Source organism: Vidua macroura, chromosome 6, assembly GCF_024509145.1.
Source record: "Vidua macroura isolate BioBank_ID:100142 chromosome 6, ASM2450914v1, whole genome shotgun sequence".
NCBI lineage: Eukaryota > Metazoa > Chordata > Aves > Passeriformes > Viduidae > Vidua > Vidua macroura.
In genome coordinates, this window is record NC_071576.1 from 12,184,521 (window position 1) to 12,201,100 (window position 16,580).

Here is a 16,580-nt window from a genome sequence, read left to right on the forward strand (position 1 = left end):
GGAGACAAATTATTGACCAAAGCACTTCTCCCTAAAGCAGTGCTTCCTAGCAAGAGAGGGAGCAGCTAAGGGTGAGGCCCCAAAGCAGGTAATGCTTTACATGTTGCTGCAGGCCCTTTGCAGCAGAGGCTCAGGCAGCAGTACCCAGACTGAGGCAGGAATCAGCCCCATGGCAGCAGCTGAATGACAGACTCAGTGTCAAGGTCTCATTTCCCCCCATTTCAGTCCTGTACTATTTTCTCCCCTGCAGAAAGCACAATATAAATATCCGCTTTAAGTTATAAAATCCCCATACTAAATAACCACCTTCAGCAGCTCTCTCACCCCAGAAACCAGGGACACCAATGATTGTTTTCCAGCTCACATCTCTCCACCCAAATCCCAACCACAACCTTTATCCCACTGTGAAAACTTCAGTACTTGCTCCTTTAAGGCCAGTCTCACCTTAGTCACACCTTTTCTCATACCCAGCCACCTCCCCCTTAGCCTCCATATACCCCCAGAGATGCTCTGCTTACCAGAATATTCATTCTTGTGGACTACTCCAAACCTCCCCAGCAGTCCCTAACAGCTATCTCTACCCTGTCACCTCAGTCAGCTCCTCTGGCTCTGTCCCACTTCATATATGGTGTAAGTTGGCTCTCCATAACTAGAGGAACCAAGATGGACTTTTCTGTCTGGTCAAAAAATGCTCAGCTTAGCAACTGTACAACACCTGCTTTAAAAAAAAAACAATCCAAACTTATTTCTGCTACCCCATGTCTTTTTACCAGCAAGGAGGGGAATGTTTCAAAACCTCAAATCAGACTCAGTTACAGAAACAATGGGAACACCTGAACCAGAGTCTTTCTGGAAAGAAATTGCCCTTCTGAAAAGAAGGCAGTGCCCATCCAGGGGCGGATCTGCAAGTTAAGGTGGATCTCAGGCAGCTTGACAAAAAAGCCTTCTGGTACATGCGATGGTGGGACAGATGTTCAGTGCTGCATTCTTGTAATAAAAACAAGCTTCAAATGATTAAGCTGAAATTAAAAAAATAGTGTTTCTGTGGAGAAAGCAATGTAAGAGAGCAAGCAGAATGCAAAATTACACAAAGACAGAACAAAACACATTCATTGGGGAAGAGAAAAGGCAGCAACAAGAATTTAGTTCTGTCTTATTTTCAGAAGTGTACTTCCTACACTAGGCTAACATTATCCAAGTCAACTCAATGACAAATGCATGAAAAAAACCTTCTCTAGTAAATTAAAGAATTTACTGTTAATATTTATCTATTCTCCCCACATCTCATAACACCATCCAATTTAATACTACTCCAGTTAAAAAATAAAACTTTGATACTGAAATGTTTATTCCAAATTAAATAGCTTTATTAGCATGTGCCTTCCACTACATTAATTACAGAAATATCCTCTGTGATTTATCAGGATCAAATCTTTATTTTGACATCCTTTCCTGGTTAGGAAAATTTCAGTGTAGGCTTATGTTGACACATATTTTCTTCGTTAAGGATAAGCGGTGTCAACATCAGCCTACACCAAAATTAAATTAAGGACATTATCAAAGTATACTAATCTGAGAAAAAAAATTAAGTTACAGAAACAATTTGAAACTAATTTTAATGTTGCTTGGGGTTTTATTTTTATAGCTGTCAACATTCAAAAGATGAAATAGAGGATAAGAAATGAAAGGGTGGGACTAAAATTTAGAAGTTTAATTCTATCTTCTTTCTGAATAATGAAGTTTCATATCAGTATAAAAACTTCTTCAACCACTGATGGAAAATGTTTTTAAACCCTTGTGATTTATGTCCATCACTGCTTAAACTAATTAGTAATGCTATCTTCTGACAAATTTTATTTTAAACTTTCAACAACAACAAAAGCCCAGTGAGAAGTATTAGTTGGTGGTTGGAAACAAGGATTATAACTCCATTATATTAACTCGCTTTTGGCATTATACACATTTTGTTAGCTAGACTGTTAAACAGCAGTGATTATACCCACAGCTACAGTAGATACACTATCACCCGAGAAGGAATCTAAAATAACAAAAAATACTCATTTTACTTATAGGTTTGTAAGAGTATAACAGAATTTGACTTGCACATTAGTGATATGAAAGGAGAGAATTTGCAATTATTTAAGAAGATAACATTTAGTTGCACATTTTTTTACTTGTTTAAGACAGCAATGTGGTCTAATACCCCCATAATAAAAACTATGTTAGTATGAAATAATGCAGATACCACCACTGACATTATTATTATCTAAGTTGTGTGATGCATTTATCAATGATGAGAAAGTTTTAGACATGTACTTCTGGAAATGTTAAAAATGGCAATAATAATTACAGTTCTATCATGTTAATGCTTTTACTAAAACAGCCACTTTCTATGTGTTGAATTGAAATGGAAAGGAAAAACAACTGAACTTCAACACTACAAAGCTATTAAGGATCCCTCACCTTAGAGCAGGCTTTTTCAGTTTGCATGCATTGAGAAGATTCACAGACCTGCTTAATCCAGATTGAGAGGTGCGTAAACAAAGCAGAATAAAAAGTGAATGCAACAATAAAATGTGGAAACAAGACATTTACAAGACTTACATTAAAAGACAAAATTGCATGCTTTCAAGATATGAAGTCACGTGCAAGAGTAAACAACAAAGTGCTTATTGACTCAGTTAGATGTTTGATCATTTCAAACCATACATTTAAGAACATCAATGTATCTTTGAATGACAAAATCTCAGCAGTGCCCCGATAGACTGACCATTTCTAAAGCAACTCAAAAATAAAATTAAAAAAAAAATCAAAGAGGCTATCTGAAGGAACACGACAGATGATCCAGCTAAAAGACAAAGACTATTAAAAAAGCAACAACAAAGACAAGAAAATAAATCCTCATATATACATACATATACCACTGCATAGCATGAATGTTTCAGGCAGTTGCATTACTGAATTGTGGTGAACAAATCTGGCCAAAATTAAAAAGATATATACCTTATTACTAAAATTACTTGGGAAAATATAAAAGCTTTTTAATAAAAGAAATTAAAAACCAGTGCACAATGCTCTTAAGACAGAAACTGATGGCATTAATATTTTGTCTAGCACTCATTCTGACCCTCATTTAAATCAATTAGAATGAACTCAGGAATAACATATGACTTTAATTTCATTACGCCTCTGAGCAAAATGCACTAATAACTTTAATTGTTAGAGATATTGTGAAGTGGTGTAATAGTTTTTTCACTCAAAGTTCAATGGAGAGGGATTTCTTTTTAAATTTATATTCTAAATATTTTAAACCATTTTCTTTGAGAGATGAGTGTTCCACAGAGCATTTAATTGAAGGTTTGATTCAGAGTTTGTGTGTGTGCCAGTTACAAACCATCGCTGCCCCCCAACATTAATTCCAGGCGACTGAACAATTTCCTAGGGGCCATGTGTTTAGAGTTTAGAAGAACAGGAATTTATCATATTAAAGTATTTTATTCTCCCTCCAAACAAAGCTCTTTATGTTTTCTTTGTTCCTGCTTCTTCCTTTTGATCTCCATTGTCAGAATTTTGCACCATTGTAATACTTTGCAATCTGCTGGGGGAGAAAGAATGACTGATTGTCTCCTTTTGAAAGGCAAAGTATTTGCAAGCCTGCAGTCTGCACCAGCATCCCTACTGGGAAAGGTACTGTCTGCATTCTCCTCCCTTACTTTTTTTTTTTTCCCTCAACTCTTGGAAACAAAGCTATCCTAGATGAGTCACAAAACCTTAGATTTTAATAGGGAACACAAAACATCACTACTACGCACTGGCCAAATTCCAAAGACAAATTTAGTGTTAAGCAGCAAACTTCAAGCCACATTAAATGCCAAAGAAAGAGTGCAGGGGGAAGGGAAAGTTCTGCTCACAATACACTAAACTTATCTTATTCGGAATGAAAATTTCAAATAGTTATTTTAAGCATAAAGTTTAGAATAAAACTATGGCAGCATTCAAAAACCTGTTACTCAAAAATAGCTCATATACTTCTAAATCACAGAATTAGTAAATATTTTTAAATTCAAATCACATCCTCTGATCAAAGGTTTCTTGTGAAGATGACATGGAAACACTTTTCAAAGCCAGGCAATTCTTGACTGTTCATCTGTGTCAGGTGATTGTTCAACCCATCTCAGAATCGCTCCAGCTCTCTGTTAGCTGGCTGGCACCCAGAGCTGTGTTCACATGGTCCCCAGAGCCTGAGTGCAGCAGCTCCTCTTGGTGCTTGACCACAGTTTTTGGTTCCAGTACCACCAGCATCACCAGGCTTTCTATCTTGCACTGTATTACCACCATATACTTTTATAATCCAGTTGATTCACGTTTTGAATTTGTGCTTTTGCTCTATTCAAGTTATTTCAGTCCTTCCTTAACCTGGATAATTGGGTTTTGACTGCGAGATCTGAATGCTGAAGCAGGGTTTGGTGCCCTCAATTCTAATTGAAGTCAGAGTCAGTTGAGGTTACAATGCTTTGCAAGATCTGGATCTAATTATCACATTACATCCTATAAACCTACTGATATCCAGAGATACATGTTTTACATAAGGAAAAGCAATATGCATGGAGGTTAAATGATTTGCATAAGGTCACTGAGAGAATATATGGCAGAACTCAAATAAAAGCCTGCTAGCTCCACCCTTTCAGCCTCAAGCATTTTTTATTACCTCCAATTTTATATTCCTGCCAGAAGAAGTCATTTCCATTTCAAATATTAAATGGGAAATCAGAAAATGCAGTGAACTCTGAACCACATCTCCTTGGTAATCCAGCAAGGCAGATAAGCCATATACCAGCCTGTGGGTTCAAATGAGTTAACCAATACATTTAATACAGCTATTGTATGAAATGAGATTGTGTCTGCAGACATACCAGTAAATACTTCTATCTCTAAGCAGGAGAATGTATGGATGTACACTTAGTCCCCATGCAGACTATTTGCATATATTTACATAAATAATGCACAACAAACTGTTTCAAGGGACAGACTAATGTCATTTCAATTGGACATCATACAGTCTTAACCTAAACAGTGCTAAGTATAGGAGAAGAGAGGAATCAGAAAACATTTGATTGTAAACCCTCTTTGCACAAGGCAGTAAAACATTTGGGAAGGACTCCATTCACCTGCACTTTCTCTTGGATATATGGTCACAGGTAATAAAAAAATGGAAGATGCTATTTTTTACTATTGCAATCATAGCAGATATTAGTCAGTCTCAACAGCAGATCCTAAGTTTAGAAGATGACTCAGCAAAAATATTTTTCCCTTTCTACTGTTGTTTTTAACTTTCATTTTTCAAACTCTGCATTTTCAACGGTGCACCTGTGTTGTATAGAAAAATTATTAAAAGCATTCACGTAAAAATTAAGTTTAAAAACATCTATAAACACTTAAGACTGTTCAGCTGCTGTGTCACATGACCATACTTTGGACTAAAGAATACCTACACTACAAATTAGCCACATTTCTTAAGAAAAGAGCATTGCTTAATAGAAATCCGTAGTAAAAAATAGCTTGAAATTTCCCACCATCTGTAAATCGTGCAACTGAGAGAAGTTTCTAACACAAACAAACAAGTCCTACCCCTTGAAAAAGGAAGCTATTTGATTTTGCTGATGTATTTCCATTACTATTTTATGCATAAACACATGCATTTCCTGAAGGTAAAAGGGTCCAATATAAATACAAAGTGTGATTGAATTCATCTTAAGGATGCATAATGAATTATTCTACTTGACTGTATACAAGAAAGATATTTGGAGCACTTATGGTATCATCTTTAAATACTGAATATGTGGAACATCATTTACTACAAAACCCTGAAATCTGACCAAAATCAGTTATTTCAAGGTTCACTATTAAATTATTAGATAATAATTTACCAAAAAAATGTTTTGTACAATAATTAATCAATGAGGTTCTTGCCACTCCACTTTATTCCTCTTGATGTACATTTATAGGCAAGGCATAGAAATCTGCTTTAATATAGTTTAATAAAGGTAACAATAAAGAACATTTTCATGTTAAAGACATCAATACAGAATTTTAGAGCATTTGAAGGGAGCAATAATTGTACAGCACCTGAATTTACAACTGCTTTTTTCAGGACATGAAACAATCCCACCCTCCTAAGCACTCTTAATAAGTGCTCACCTATTTCAGCAAAACTGTCCAAATATTTTGTTTCTTTTCCAAAATTGAACACAAGTTTTCATGCTGCATACTTAAAGCACCTTCAGCCTAGCTTCTTCAGCAATGTGAAGGGACAAAGCATAATAAAAGGACACTAAATACTTGGCCTGTGGAAGAATTTCTCACACATTAATCAAGACAGTCTAAAAATACTCCCTAAGGGTGCTCTCTAAGGACTTTCCCATTGGCATTCTGGGTACCCAGGCTGCACGTGGGTCAGGTGGAAGGGATACAGGGTGCCACTTATCTACAGGGATCCTAAGCTAGGATAATACCTACAGGCTGCAGGCAATACCAGATGAAACACCTGAACTACATAAAGGCCTCCAAGAATAGAGAAACCATGAGTATGATCCTGACCTGCATTTCACTCACCCTACTCTGGGGCAGAAAGTCCTATGCTGAACCCTAGAGACAGAGCACAGAGATTCAGGAATCACACCCTCTGTACACAGGTGAAGTCTCCCAGTGCCTGTACTCTCATATGTTTTATAACTACTAGTTGAAAATTAGGAAGAATGAAATTATGATAATTATTAAGAAAAAATAATTTGTGAAGAACAAATGTGTTTTGAAATTCAGCATGTACTAAATAGTACTCCTTTTTAAACACAAATACATCTCCTTTTCTAAAAGGAAAGTTCTTTCACCCATTGTCAAACCTCTACAAATCTAATAATGGGACAGTTTGGACAGTATTTGCTTTCCTTCTCTTCTGTTAAGGTCTGATTCACACCAGCCTGCCAAAGCCTACAGCTGCAGCAAGCTCCAGCTCATAAGAACTCACAGGAGTTCATTTTTGTGACATAAACAAATATGGTATTTTCCAAATTTAATTGTACACAATGTAACTTCTCTCTACAAAAACAGAACCTGGAGTTTCTTGAAAATCAGACCCCTTGAACACAGTAACAAAAACTGGCTTATCTTTAGCCATCATCTCCCCTTCGAGGAAAAATTCTTTTTAAGAGAGAGACCTCAGATCTTAGCAGGTTAATGCTCTCATCTCTACAACTCACCCTCCCTCAGAGCTGACAGCATCATCACTACAAAAAGATGAGGAGACACACAAAAGAAATGTACAAAAAAATCCCCCAACCTAAACCCCAAACCCCACACTATGATCTTTTACACACATACCACACAGCAGATTAGCACCACAATAACTGCCACATATAACTTGAACTTGCGTCACCCAATCCATTCCATTCCTTATAACCCAGATGTATAAAACATTTAGTATATTTAAAAACAGCTACACACAAAGCAAACTGGGACAGAGCAGTAATTTTTAAAAGGGCTTAATAAATGCTAATGATAACATATCTAAAGATGGATGTTTTCATTTGCATAAATATATGCTAGGCATAGAATTTTCCTCCTCCCTGAGATGCTGCTAACCCTGTGCATGCAGTTTATATGATAATTTTGTTAGTGAGAGAAAGCCACCAAAGATAACATACTGATTTGCAATGATAACACTGTTTCTCTGCAGACTATATATTTTCTACTACCTACTCAAAGAATTCTTGCACCACTTTTCACATCATGCTGGGCAACAGCACAGTAGAAATTCTTTATTCTCCCAATGCTAAATTCTTAAAAGCAAGAAATGTACACAAACCAGTAAGACCAAGCATTGTGCATTCTTTCAAGACTCATGGTAATAACCTTAATTGTATTTAGAATGAATAAATTTAAAGCCTCTTAGAATGAAATCCATCTCCTTTTCTTTCCGAACTAAATATTTAGTCTGCTGCTTTGCAAGTAAGAAAAACTACATATCTAGAAGATTAAAACAGGAGCTATACCATGTTATCAAAGCCATGGTTGTAAGGTTTCTCATAGATGCCTACCTTTTTGCTGCTGGTGATACAGTCTCCTTTCTGGTTCCTGATGGAGAAGGTAAAGAGCCACTTGGTTTCTTTGGTAATACAGTTCCATTGTTAACTGTAGTCCTTAAAGGCAGGGTTTGTACCAGTGGTCTCGCTGTAAAACAAGCATAAGATGAAATCATTGCCTTCATTTGCTTTTCTGTGTTTTTTCTTCAGCAAACAACACTAAAATATTTTAAATTTTCCATGTAGTGTGCCATTTTTGTGTCACTATGGCCAAATTCAGCATAGATGAGGGTTTTAATATTGAGGAATTTTAAAAAATTATTATTATTCATAATAATAATAGTCCTATCAAGTAAAAACTCTGTCCTAGATTAAGGAGCTTAGTGGTAAGCACAAAAGTAATTGCTATCCTCGAAACCAATCCTGCTCTGTCAAAGGAGCATCAGCCTCTTGCCCACCTGGATAGCACCCAGAGGAGTGCTAGAAATAAAGGCAAGTTGTCATCCCAGAAACTTCTGCTCTTCATCCCTCAATCTTGTTGGAGGTTTTCCATAAGCAAATTATCTATTAAGAAATTTCTACTCCCCCCAAAAGGTCTTTTTTTCAAAGAATGTGGGCTTATGTTTAACAGAAGGGATTTGTACCCTTTATTCAGAAAAAGCTACTGAAATCAGCAGAAGAGTGAAGCTGGCATTATCTACCTACATTATTCTGACCAAATGTTAGCTCAAAAAAAGGATCTATGTGTCATAGGTGTAATTAACATTAGAATAACAGGAAAGTCCAATTCAAGTAGTTAGAAGTTAGTTGCAAAAATAGTGTTTAAAACTGCAAGCAATGAGTACCGACACGAATACTACTGTGGATCAAAGCCTCGAAACACAGACACAAACATGACCAGTGCTCTCTCTACAGCAGAGAAAAAAGCTTGAATCACTTGAAATTTGACAGGACTTTGTATTACAAGCCATTGTAAAGATGCCAAAAGCCTCTGGGTTCAGAGAAACACCACCTGAGAGAAGGCAGCAGTAACAAGTCACTTTAGGAACATAAAATTTCATTGTACTTGGAGAGGATGGCAGGGAGAATACCTATGAAATGTTCTTCAAAAAAGACTGCCAAGGATAAAAGGACTAAAAGGCTAAACTGAAACTGTACCAATTGCATACAATTATAGGTCATATTGTAACAACATCTTATTGTAGCACTGACAGCAAGCATTTATTGACTGGTTCACCCTAAGTTTTCATATACTGAACAAAAAGATAGATGTGAAAGACTGTGCCTTCAGAAGACTGTCAGTACATATGGTCTACTAGAAACAACTTGCAAGACAAACTTTGTCTTGAAACTTTGTTAGAATACATGCTTGCTCATTATGTATTTGTCATTTATTTGTCCAGAGGAGAAAAATTTAGAAAACAACCTATATGGGAAATACTGAAGGAATGAGGCTTATTTGGCTTAGAAGAGTGAAGGATGACAGGAAAAAAAGTCAACAAAGGAGATAAAAAGAAAAGTTCCTCTATGCTCACTGAGGGAGCCTTCCAGCCCTGCCTTCCATGATCTGTTTTAACTGACTAATGCTGTCTTTAGAGTTTATACAAAACATCTGAAGTGTACTTAGAGACTTCCCAAGCCTCTATTTATTTTTTTATTAGTGAATTCAGATATAATTCTATTTACTTCTCCTTTATTATTTTTGGTATATTAAATTCTTTTTACAGTTTTGTGCTGGAAGCTCTGCTGCTTGTTTCCTAATTTCTGCACTGTTAAACCATATGTATAAAACTGATAATGTTGCATTTTACAGAATCAAAGGTAGCTACAGTTGAGAAGTTGTGGACCTGTCTCCTGGCAATCTTTCTGTAGCTCACAAAACTTTAATGAACTTTCAGAAGACAAATTAGAACAGTAATTGAAGTTAAAAAAATTTAAAATATTTTCCTTATTTGTAGTTATTTAAAAAGAATGTCTACTAAAGAGTAGCTGGAGTGAACTAGCTGGAGTCTGTTTACTCTCCTAACCTTATGAAATCGAAATTTGCAGCAGCCAGGAATAAACCCTGCAACCTATAACAGAAGTTTTGCTTCAGATCCAGCACCAATCCACAACCCACACTTCTGGAAATAGAGATTTAAATGGTCAGCTAGTGTAGAAAGCAACACCATGAAACTCTTGCACAACATACAGAAAAACTGTGCATTATTCAATAAATCCACTGTTTACTCAGGAGCTATTTAGTTTTACTTACAACAGCTAGTTCACACCAGTGGTAACTGGCATCACAGTCACACAATCCCAAACATGTCATTGCTGTTAGAAGTCAGTAACACACTATTACTGCTTTGTCAGTAATGTTTATTTTGGAAGTTCTGGTGCTTCAAGGTCTTACCTGTGGTAGCAGGACTGACAAGTTTATCAGCCTCAGCAGCAGCTTTTTTAATCATACTCTGATCTATGGATTAATAGGGCTGTTAAGTTTACAAACAAACCAATAATTGCAAAAGGAAAGAACAACAAACACAAGTAAAACAAAGGCAGGAAGCCCTACTGAAACTCCACCAAGTAGTAGAATTAAATAAGGAAAGGGGAAAAAAAACCCAAACAACTGAACAAAAACTCAAAACACCATTAGGGAAGGAGCTCCACAAATGGACAAGATAAGCCGCTCCCTTTCCATGATGTATGCTGCTTTTAAGCTGCTTAGCTCAAGAACACAAAGACTGAAAACAAGCTCAAGATTTTTCTATTATGGATTTGAAAGTCTGGAACTTGAAATCTTTAAATTAATTTTAAATCTGAAGTACTCAGAAAAAATAAAGGCATTTGTCCCATGAAGATTCTTTTCCAGACTTTATACAGTACGGAGGAGATCCTGTTTTTCCAAAGGCACAGACCTCGCCCAACACACACACTTAATCCTGATCCATTTCATCTATAGATCTAATGATAACAGCAGCACACAGTATGATTCAAACCCCAGTTTGCATGGACACAATTTCTGTGACACACTGTGGGATCAAATTCCACTTTTTAAAATTCCAGATGTGGAATTAGTCATTAAACAATATAAGACAAATAAACACAGGTTCAGTCCATGCAGCCCAAGGGGTATGAGAAGCCACCACTCCCATGTTTAACAAAGCCCCTCTCCTAAGAGTATCCATCAGAAGCCTCCATAATGCTATTCCAAACTAAAATTAGTCTTATGCTAAATAATTGCATACAACTTTCTATAAAGTAGTTGTGCCTACAAAGGAATAATAGGTGATTATGTGAAACAGATCATATTTGACAAAACAGCTGAAAAAAAAAGTGGTCTGAATACTTCAGATTCCCTTTCATGTTTATAATTCATGCCTAATAAGGTTGACCATACAGTAAATGATACAGCTGATGTTCAGCAAAGTGAAAGTTCTTTACATAAACAGTCACATTACCAGTCTTCTTCAGAAATTAGGTGGGTTTTGTTGACAAATACCAAGACTAATTCTGATAATTTGCAAGGGAAGAGCAATTGACAATTTTAGTCCTCTATTTGCATTATTACAGTAAAAAATCTTACACTGTAATTTCACACACACATTAAGAACCAGGCATGCAATACATTCATTAAAAAAAAAAAAAACCTCCAAACCACACACACACACACAAAAATTCCACAAACAAACCCTTACAAGACCAGTCATAAGACAGGGGAATAGGCTTACAGGAGCTTTTCTTCAATGTACATTGAACTATGGCTCTAATGGTCTGCCATGACCAAGAAAACCTCTCCTGATTTAGAGTTCAATTCTGCTCACAGAATCCATGAAAATCTGGTTTGTATTTTGCTAAGTAAAGCCAGCAGGCATGAAGAACAGATTTGGTTACAACTCAGAAATAATTACTAGACTTTATTTCCTCCATGCATCAGATAATATCTATTTTACAGGCAACATGAAGCCTCTTAATCCCTTGTAAAACCAGATTTGATGGAACATTTTATCACAGTGGAGGCTATCTTTAGTAACATTTAACTTATCTGATATTTTAAATATTTTCTCAATAAAACAAAGACAAAATAAGGAGATTACAACAGAAAGGGAAGAGAACATGAAGACAAGATCACAGATATTTCATGCCTATTCCATCTGACAGCTAGCATGAGACATAACCAACTCGTCATTTGGCTCTGTAATTCTGTCCCTTTCAGCTTTCCTCATCTCCTGACACAAAACTTTGTAATAAAAATGACATCTCAGTTCAACAAATTAAGTAGTTCTTACCTAGTCCGTTAAATCAATGACTAGAACTAAATATTTGTTGCAGGGTCATATAACCAAGATGAAAGGAAGTCCTATCTTTAAACTGAGAAAATATGAATCCATAAATAGGTAACATAATTCTCATGCAAAGTAAGGCTTTAATTAATATTAATACATATCAGGACTCCAAAAGAAACAACTTCTTAAGTTAGACAACAGAGAGCCTGTGAAGTCAGTACATTCTTTCCACATCTAGGTTGCCACCACTCTTACTCCTAAGACCACCCTAAAATACCTTGTGTGCTTCTCTAAGCTGCACACAGGCAGCCTCCCAGGCCTTTGCAGCCTCACACACTACAGTAAATCACATTGGTTGAGTTCTAATAAACCTTTACTCCTGTGAAATGCTGGATGTCCAGGTCCAGCTTTTCTGAATTGTGCACAGAAAAACCCATTCCTGCAGAGCAGGAGCCACAGGAGAGCACAATGTGGCATGTGGGCATAGCACAGAATTCTGCCAAGCAGTGACATCTGTCACACCTTGCACCTTGCTGGCTCTGCTGCTCTGGAACATGGTAACAGGCAACAACCACAGCTCTACCTTTCTTTCATAGCTGAGCAGCTGGTGTTTTACCATCTCCTTAGTCATGTCAACTCTGTCCTAGCTTAGAGCTCTGCCTTATGTCTGTATGATCCATAGACACTTAAGACATTTTAAATTAAATTTTAATTACATTTTACTTAAGTTTAATTCATTTTTTGGGATAAAAAAAAACCCAGCCTATTAGGAGTTTCACCCACAGAAGACAATGCCTTCCCTAAAGAGTTTATAAAATACCTTGATCAGAAGTAAGGAAGTGGTAGCAATGGTTAAATGTAGCTTGTGGATTAAGCATTAAGAAAATGCAAATGCTTTGCTGGTTCATGTAAATTGTAGAAGGCTCACAGATTTAGCCATCTGGATTTCTATGTATTCTTTTTAACAGGTTGAATTTCAAATGTATTTTATTTAGAGTTTGATTTGTTTATTTTGAATATTTCAAGATCTAATGATTAACCTATTTTAATACATATGAAACACTTATTGAACTGCACTATCTATTTTACATCTGTCTGAAATGCAAACCTTTGGTAGGTCCTTTCTTGTTCTGCATGGCCTGCTGCTCCTCTGTAATATTCAAGCGTCGGACCACATCAGCAAGGGCAGACTTGAGCAGCTGGATGTCATCTTCCTGCATCTGGACACGCTGCTCCAGAGAGGCAATGCGGTCTGTAACCTCCATACTGCTTGCAGCAGAGGCACTGTCATCTAAACAAAGCAGCAGAAAAAAAAAATGCATTATCAATAACGGACAGCCATCCAGAAGTACCTTATGCAATCAGCTGCAGGTAAAAACAAGGCTTTTCTTTCTTCTTGAGGAAGAAAGTGTTTAAGTGACCAAAGGGAAACAGATAGAAACAAAAATAAATAAGTAAAGATACATACTTTAGTAAAATGTTATGATGAGGTTGGCTTCAGGGCCAGTTGTTAATTGGATTCCACTACCAATTATCTGCATGTCAGAACTGCAGTGATCAACCATCACCCTTCACTATTCCACTCAACACAACATTCTGACACTGCTGGGCATTCACATAGAGAGCTACATTTTCTGATATGCTATACACCCTTCCAGAGTTTTCTGTCTCATATAGGTCATAGAGATACATTACAAATACATAAGTAACAGATAGGCTTACACTTTTTCAAGCTAACGGGTTGAAGAACAGATATTGACCCAATCTGCTAACCCCTAGTTTATACCAGCAGCTTTGAGAACATTCCCTGTAACTGAAATAAAAGCCCAAATAATTTCAGAATTACTCAGTAACTATACTCTAAGCCTGCAAATTATTAAAAGGGTCATTACTTTGATACAATTCACCCATTATTTGGAAGTAAACCATAGAAGCTTCAAGACTGCAAATCCATGATAAGGACTACATGTTCTTTCCACTCAAATCTAGTATTAAGAATATTTTTCCTAAATGAGCACTTTTGTTCCTATCACATAGAAACACTGTCTCTTTTTACAATATTAAGTTAGGAGAAGTAAGAAGAAAGCAACACCAAAGACATCAAAGTCAGCATCAAATAGGGAAATAATGTACAGTTTTTAAAGAGAATTGCAAAGTTTTATTTAACTAGGCTTTGAAACCTGAAAAAAAAAGTTAGGTACTAACTTACTGGATGATTTTAAGTAATCTTAGTCAAAGATCATAGCTTTCAACTCATGACTTAATAAGTCATACTGTAGCAAAAATGGATATTTATGCTACTATCTGCAAGCATAATTGACTTCTCCCAATTCGCAATGCAAGTCTGCAGCCTGCATTTCTTCTGTTAAAGCTGAGCTCTCTTTGTGAAGAAGGTGGTATTTGTTTTCATTTCTTGTGTTCTTAATTCTCCTCATTCCAAACCAGAGTTTTCCACTTCTTTTGTAAAAGGGCGCAATACAAAAGTTAAATGGTTTGTGTATAATAATAACTCCTCTTGAATTTAAAAACCAAGTGTTTAAAAAAGGAAAACAACTGTTTCTGAGTACATCTAAAAGCATACCTGAGTACATCTAAAAGCATATTAAAAGTTTGCATACAAACTTTTAATCATAAGCATCTAGGAAAAAAATGGCATTAATTAAAAAAAAAATTATTAATCTCCAAACCACTCCAATACAGATTGGTTTTGAAATCTGTTTATCAGATCAATTTTGGCTTCCTCATCTCTCACACCCCCAATAGCTATCTGTGGTTATCAAAAGCTGAATTAGAAACAACTCAGAAACAATGTAACAATATTGACAGTCCATAATTAGCCACAGACTATTACAGTTTAAAATGCTTGTTAATTCCGTTATAGGATTTTCAGACCTTATTTAAAATATCACCATTAGGCTATTATTAGACTGAATATAGTAGTAATGCAAGTATCTGGTTCTGAATGAACTAAATCAGAACTCAAGTTCCTGAAAAATGTTAAAAAACTTTCCCCATGATAAAGCTTTCCAAACTTTGGCCTAATCAGACTTCTGCTCAACACAGGACTCTGTCCTGTAGCAATTACAGGTAATTAGTTCCCAAACTCAGATTAGCAGCTATGCTGGCAGCAGTAAGAGCTGCCTGCAGAACTTAACCTCTCCTCCACAAACAAAAGCCCCATGCTGCTCTAATGACTTTACACTTTAACTCAGCTGGAAATAACATGGATTAGCATACTGGACAATAGGCAACCAAATCAAAAGCTTGATTTAACCAATACAAGCCAAATTCAAACTTCAGCCATTCTGCCAAATTCAGTATCATCAGGAATAGCTTTCCTCTGAATTCAGCCAACAAGAAATAGCCAAATCCCAAAACCAGGGCAGTAAAGGAAACCCAGAGGAAAATCAGTTGGTGTTGAAATTATCTACCCTTGCTACAAAAGAAAACATCCTCATTGAAGTATCCATTTCACTAATTTTTAAGTGTGTAGAAACAGTAATTTTGCCCAGACATTTATCTTCAAGTGGTAAATTGGTGGCACTGGTTTATTTACAGTCCTGTAAGAAATCACTCCCACTAATAACTATTAAGATGTACAGTTCTCTCTCTTCTTCCCCCTTCCCCCATCTGTTACTGTGACATTTCCCCTCACACCCTCCCTGACCAACAGGCCCCCGCAAACCCTTTCTTGGACACAACATCTGTATCTTCCACTATCATCATTCTTGTAGGGTCCTGGCAACATAACCCTCATCCTTGCTGTAACTTACAGCTTGTTTGGTTTTTATGGTGGTTACTTCACTGGGTGCAGTTCCCTTCCAAGGATGCAGGAAAAAAAAATCTAACAGCTTTCAGTAAGATTGCAGCTGGAGACAAGATTTCTTACAGTCCAATACCATTTCACTTTACCTCCTCTTTGTATGCATGTACAAGTAAGCTAGAAAAAAGGCACAGAATACAACAAAACTGCATTTTATGAAGAATGCAATGTTCAATTATAAAATAAGCATAACCTGTTTGTTATGCAAGTTGAGGGTGGAATGTTCTTGCCATTGAGATCATTACATCCCAGTATGTTGAGCAATAAAGTTGCACCTTCAACACAGCCAAATAAGTGAAATGGTACAGTATCAGAAGAGAAAAAAACAATTAATGCTATAAACAATACAAAAACTAAAATGTCACTGCAGATGTCACCTACTCTGTCCACACAAGGAAGAGTGGTATTGGT

At 36.4% G+C, this 16,580-nt stretch overlaps 1 protein-coding gene across 14 annotated transcripts in view; it reads right to left on the reverse strand.

The window, feature by feature from the left end:
• The window catches only part of EML1 (EMAP like 1), a 121,386-nt gene that overhangs the window by 37,549 nt on the left and 67,257 nt on the right, over positions 1-16,580 (reverse strand). For 6 of the 14 annotated variants that reach the window (XM_053979865.1, XM_053979864.1, XM_053979863.1 and 3 more), the window contains exons 2-3: positions 13,455-13,637; positions 8,094-8,226 (exon numbers count right to left, since the gene is read on the reverse strand). In XM_053979865.1, the coding sequence (XP_053835840.1) occupies positions 8,094-8,226; positions 13,455-13,637 (316 nt within the window). Of the gene's footprint in view, positions 1-2,463; positions 2,515-8,093; positions 8,227-13,454; positions 13,638-16,580 lie in introns of those variants that run through there. The other 8 variants (XM_053979862.1, XM_053979861.1, XM_053979859.1 and 5 more) reach the window with 3 other exon arrangements.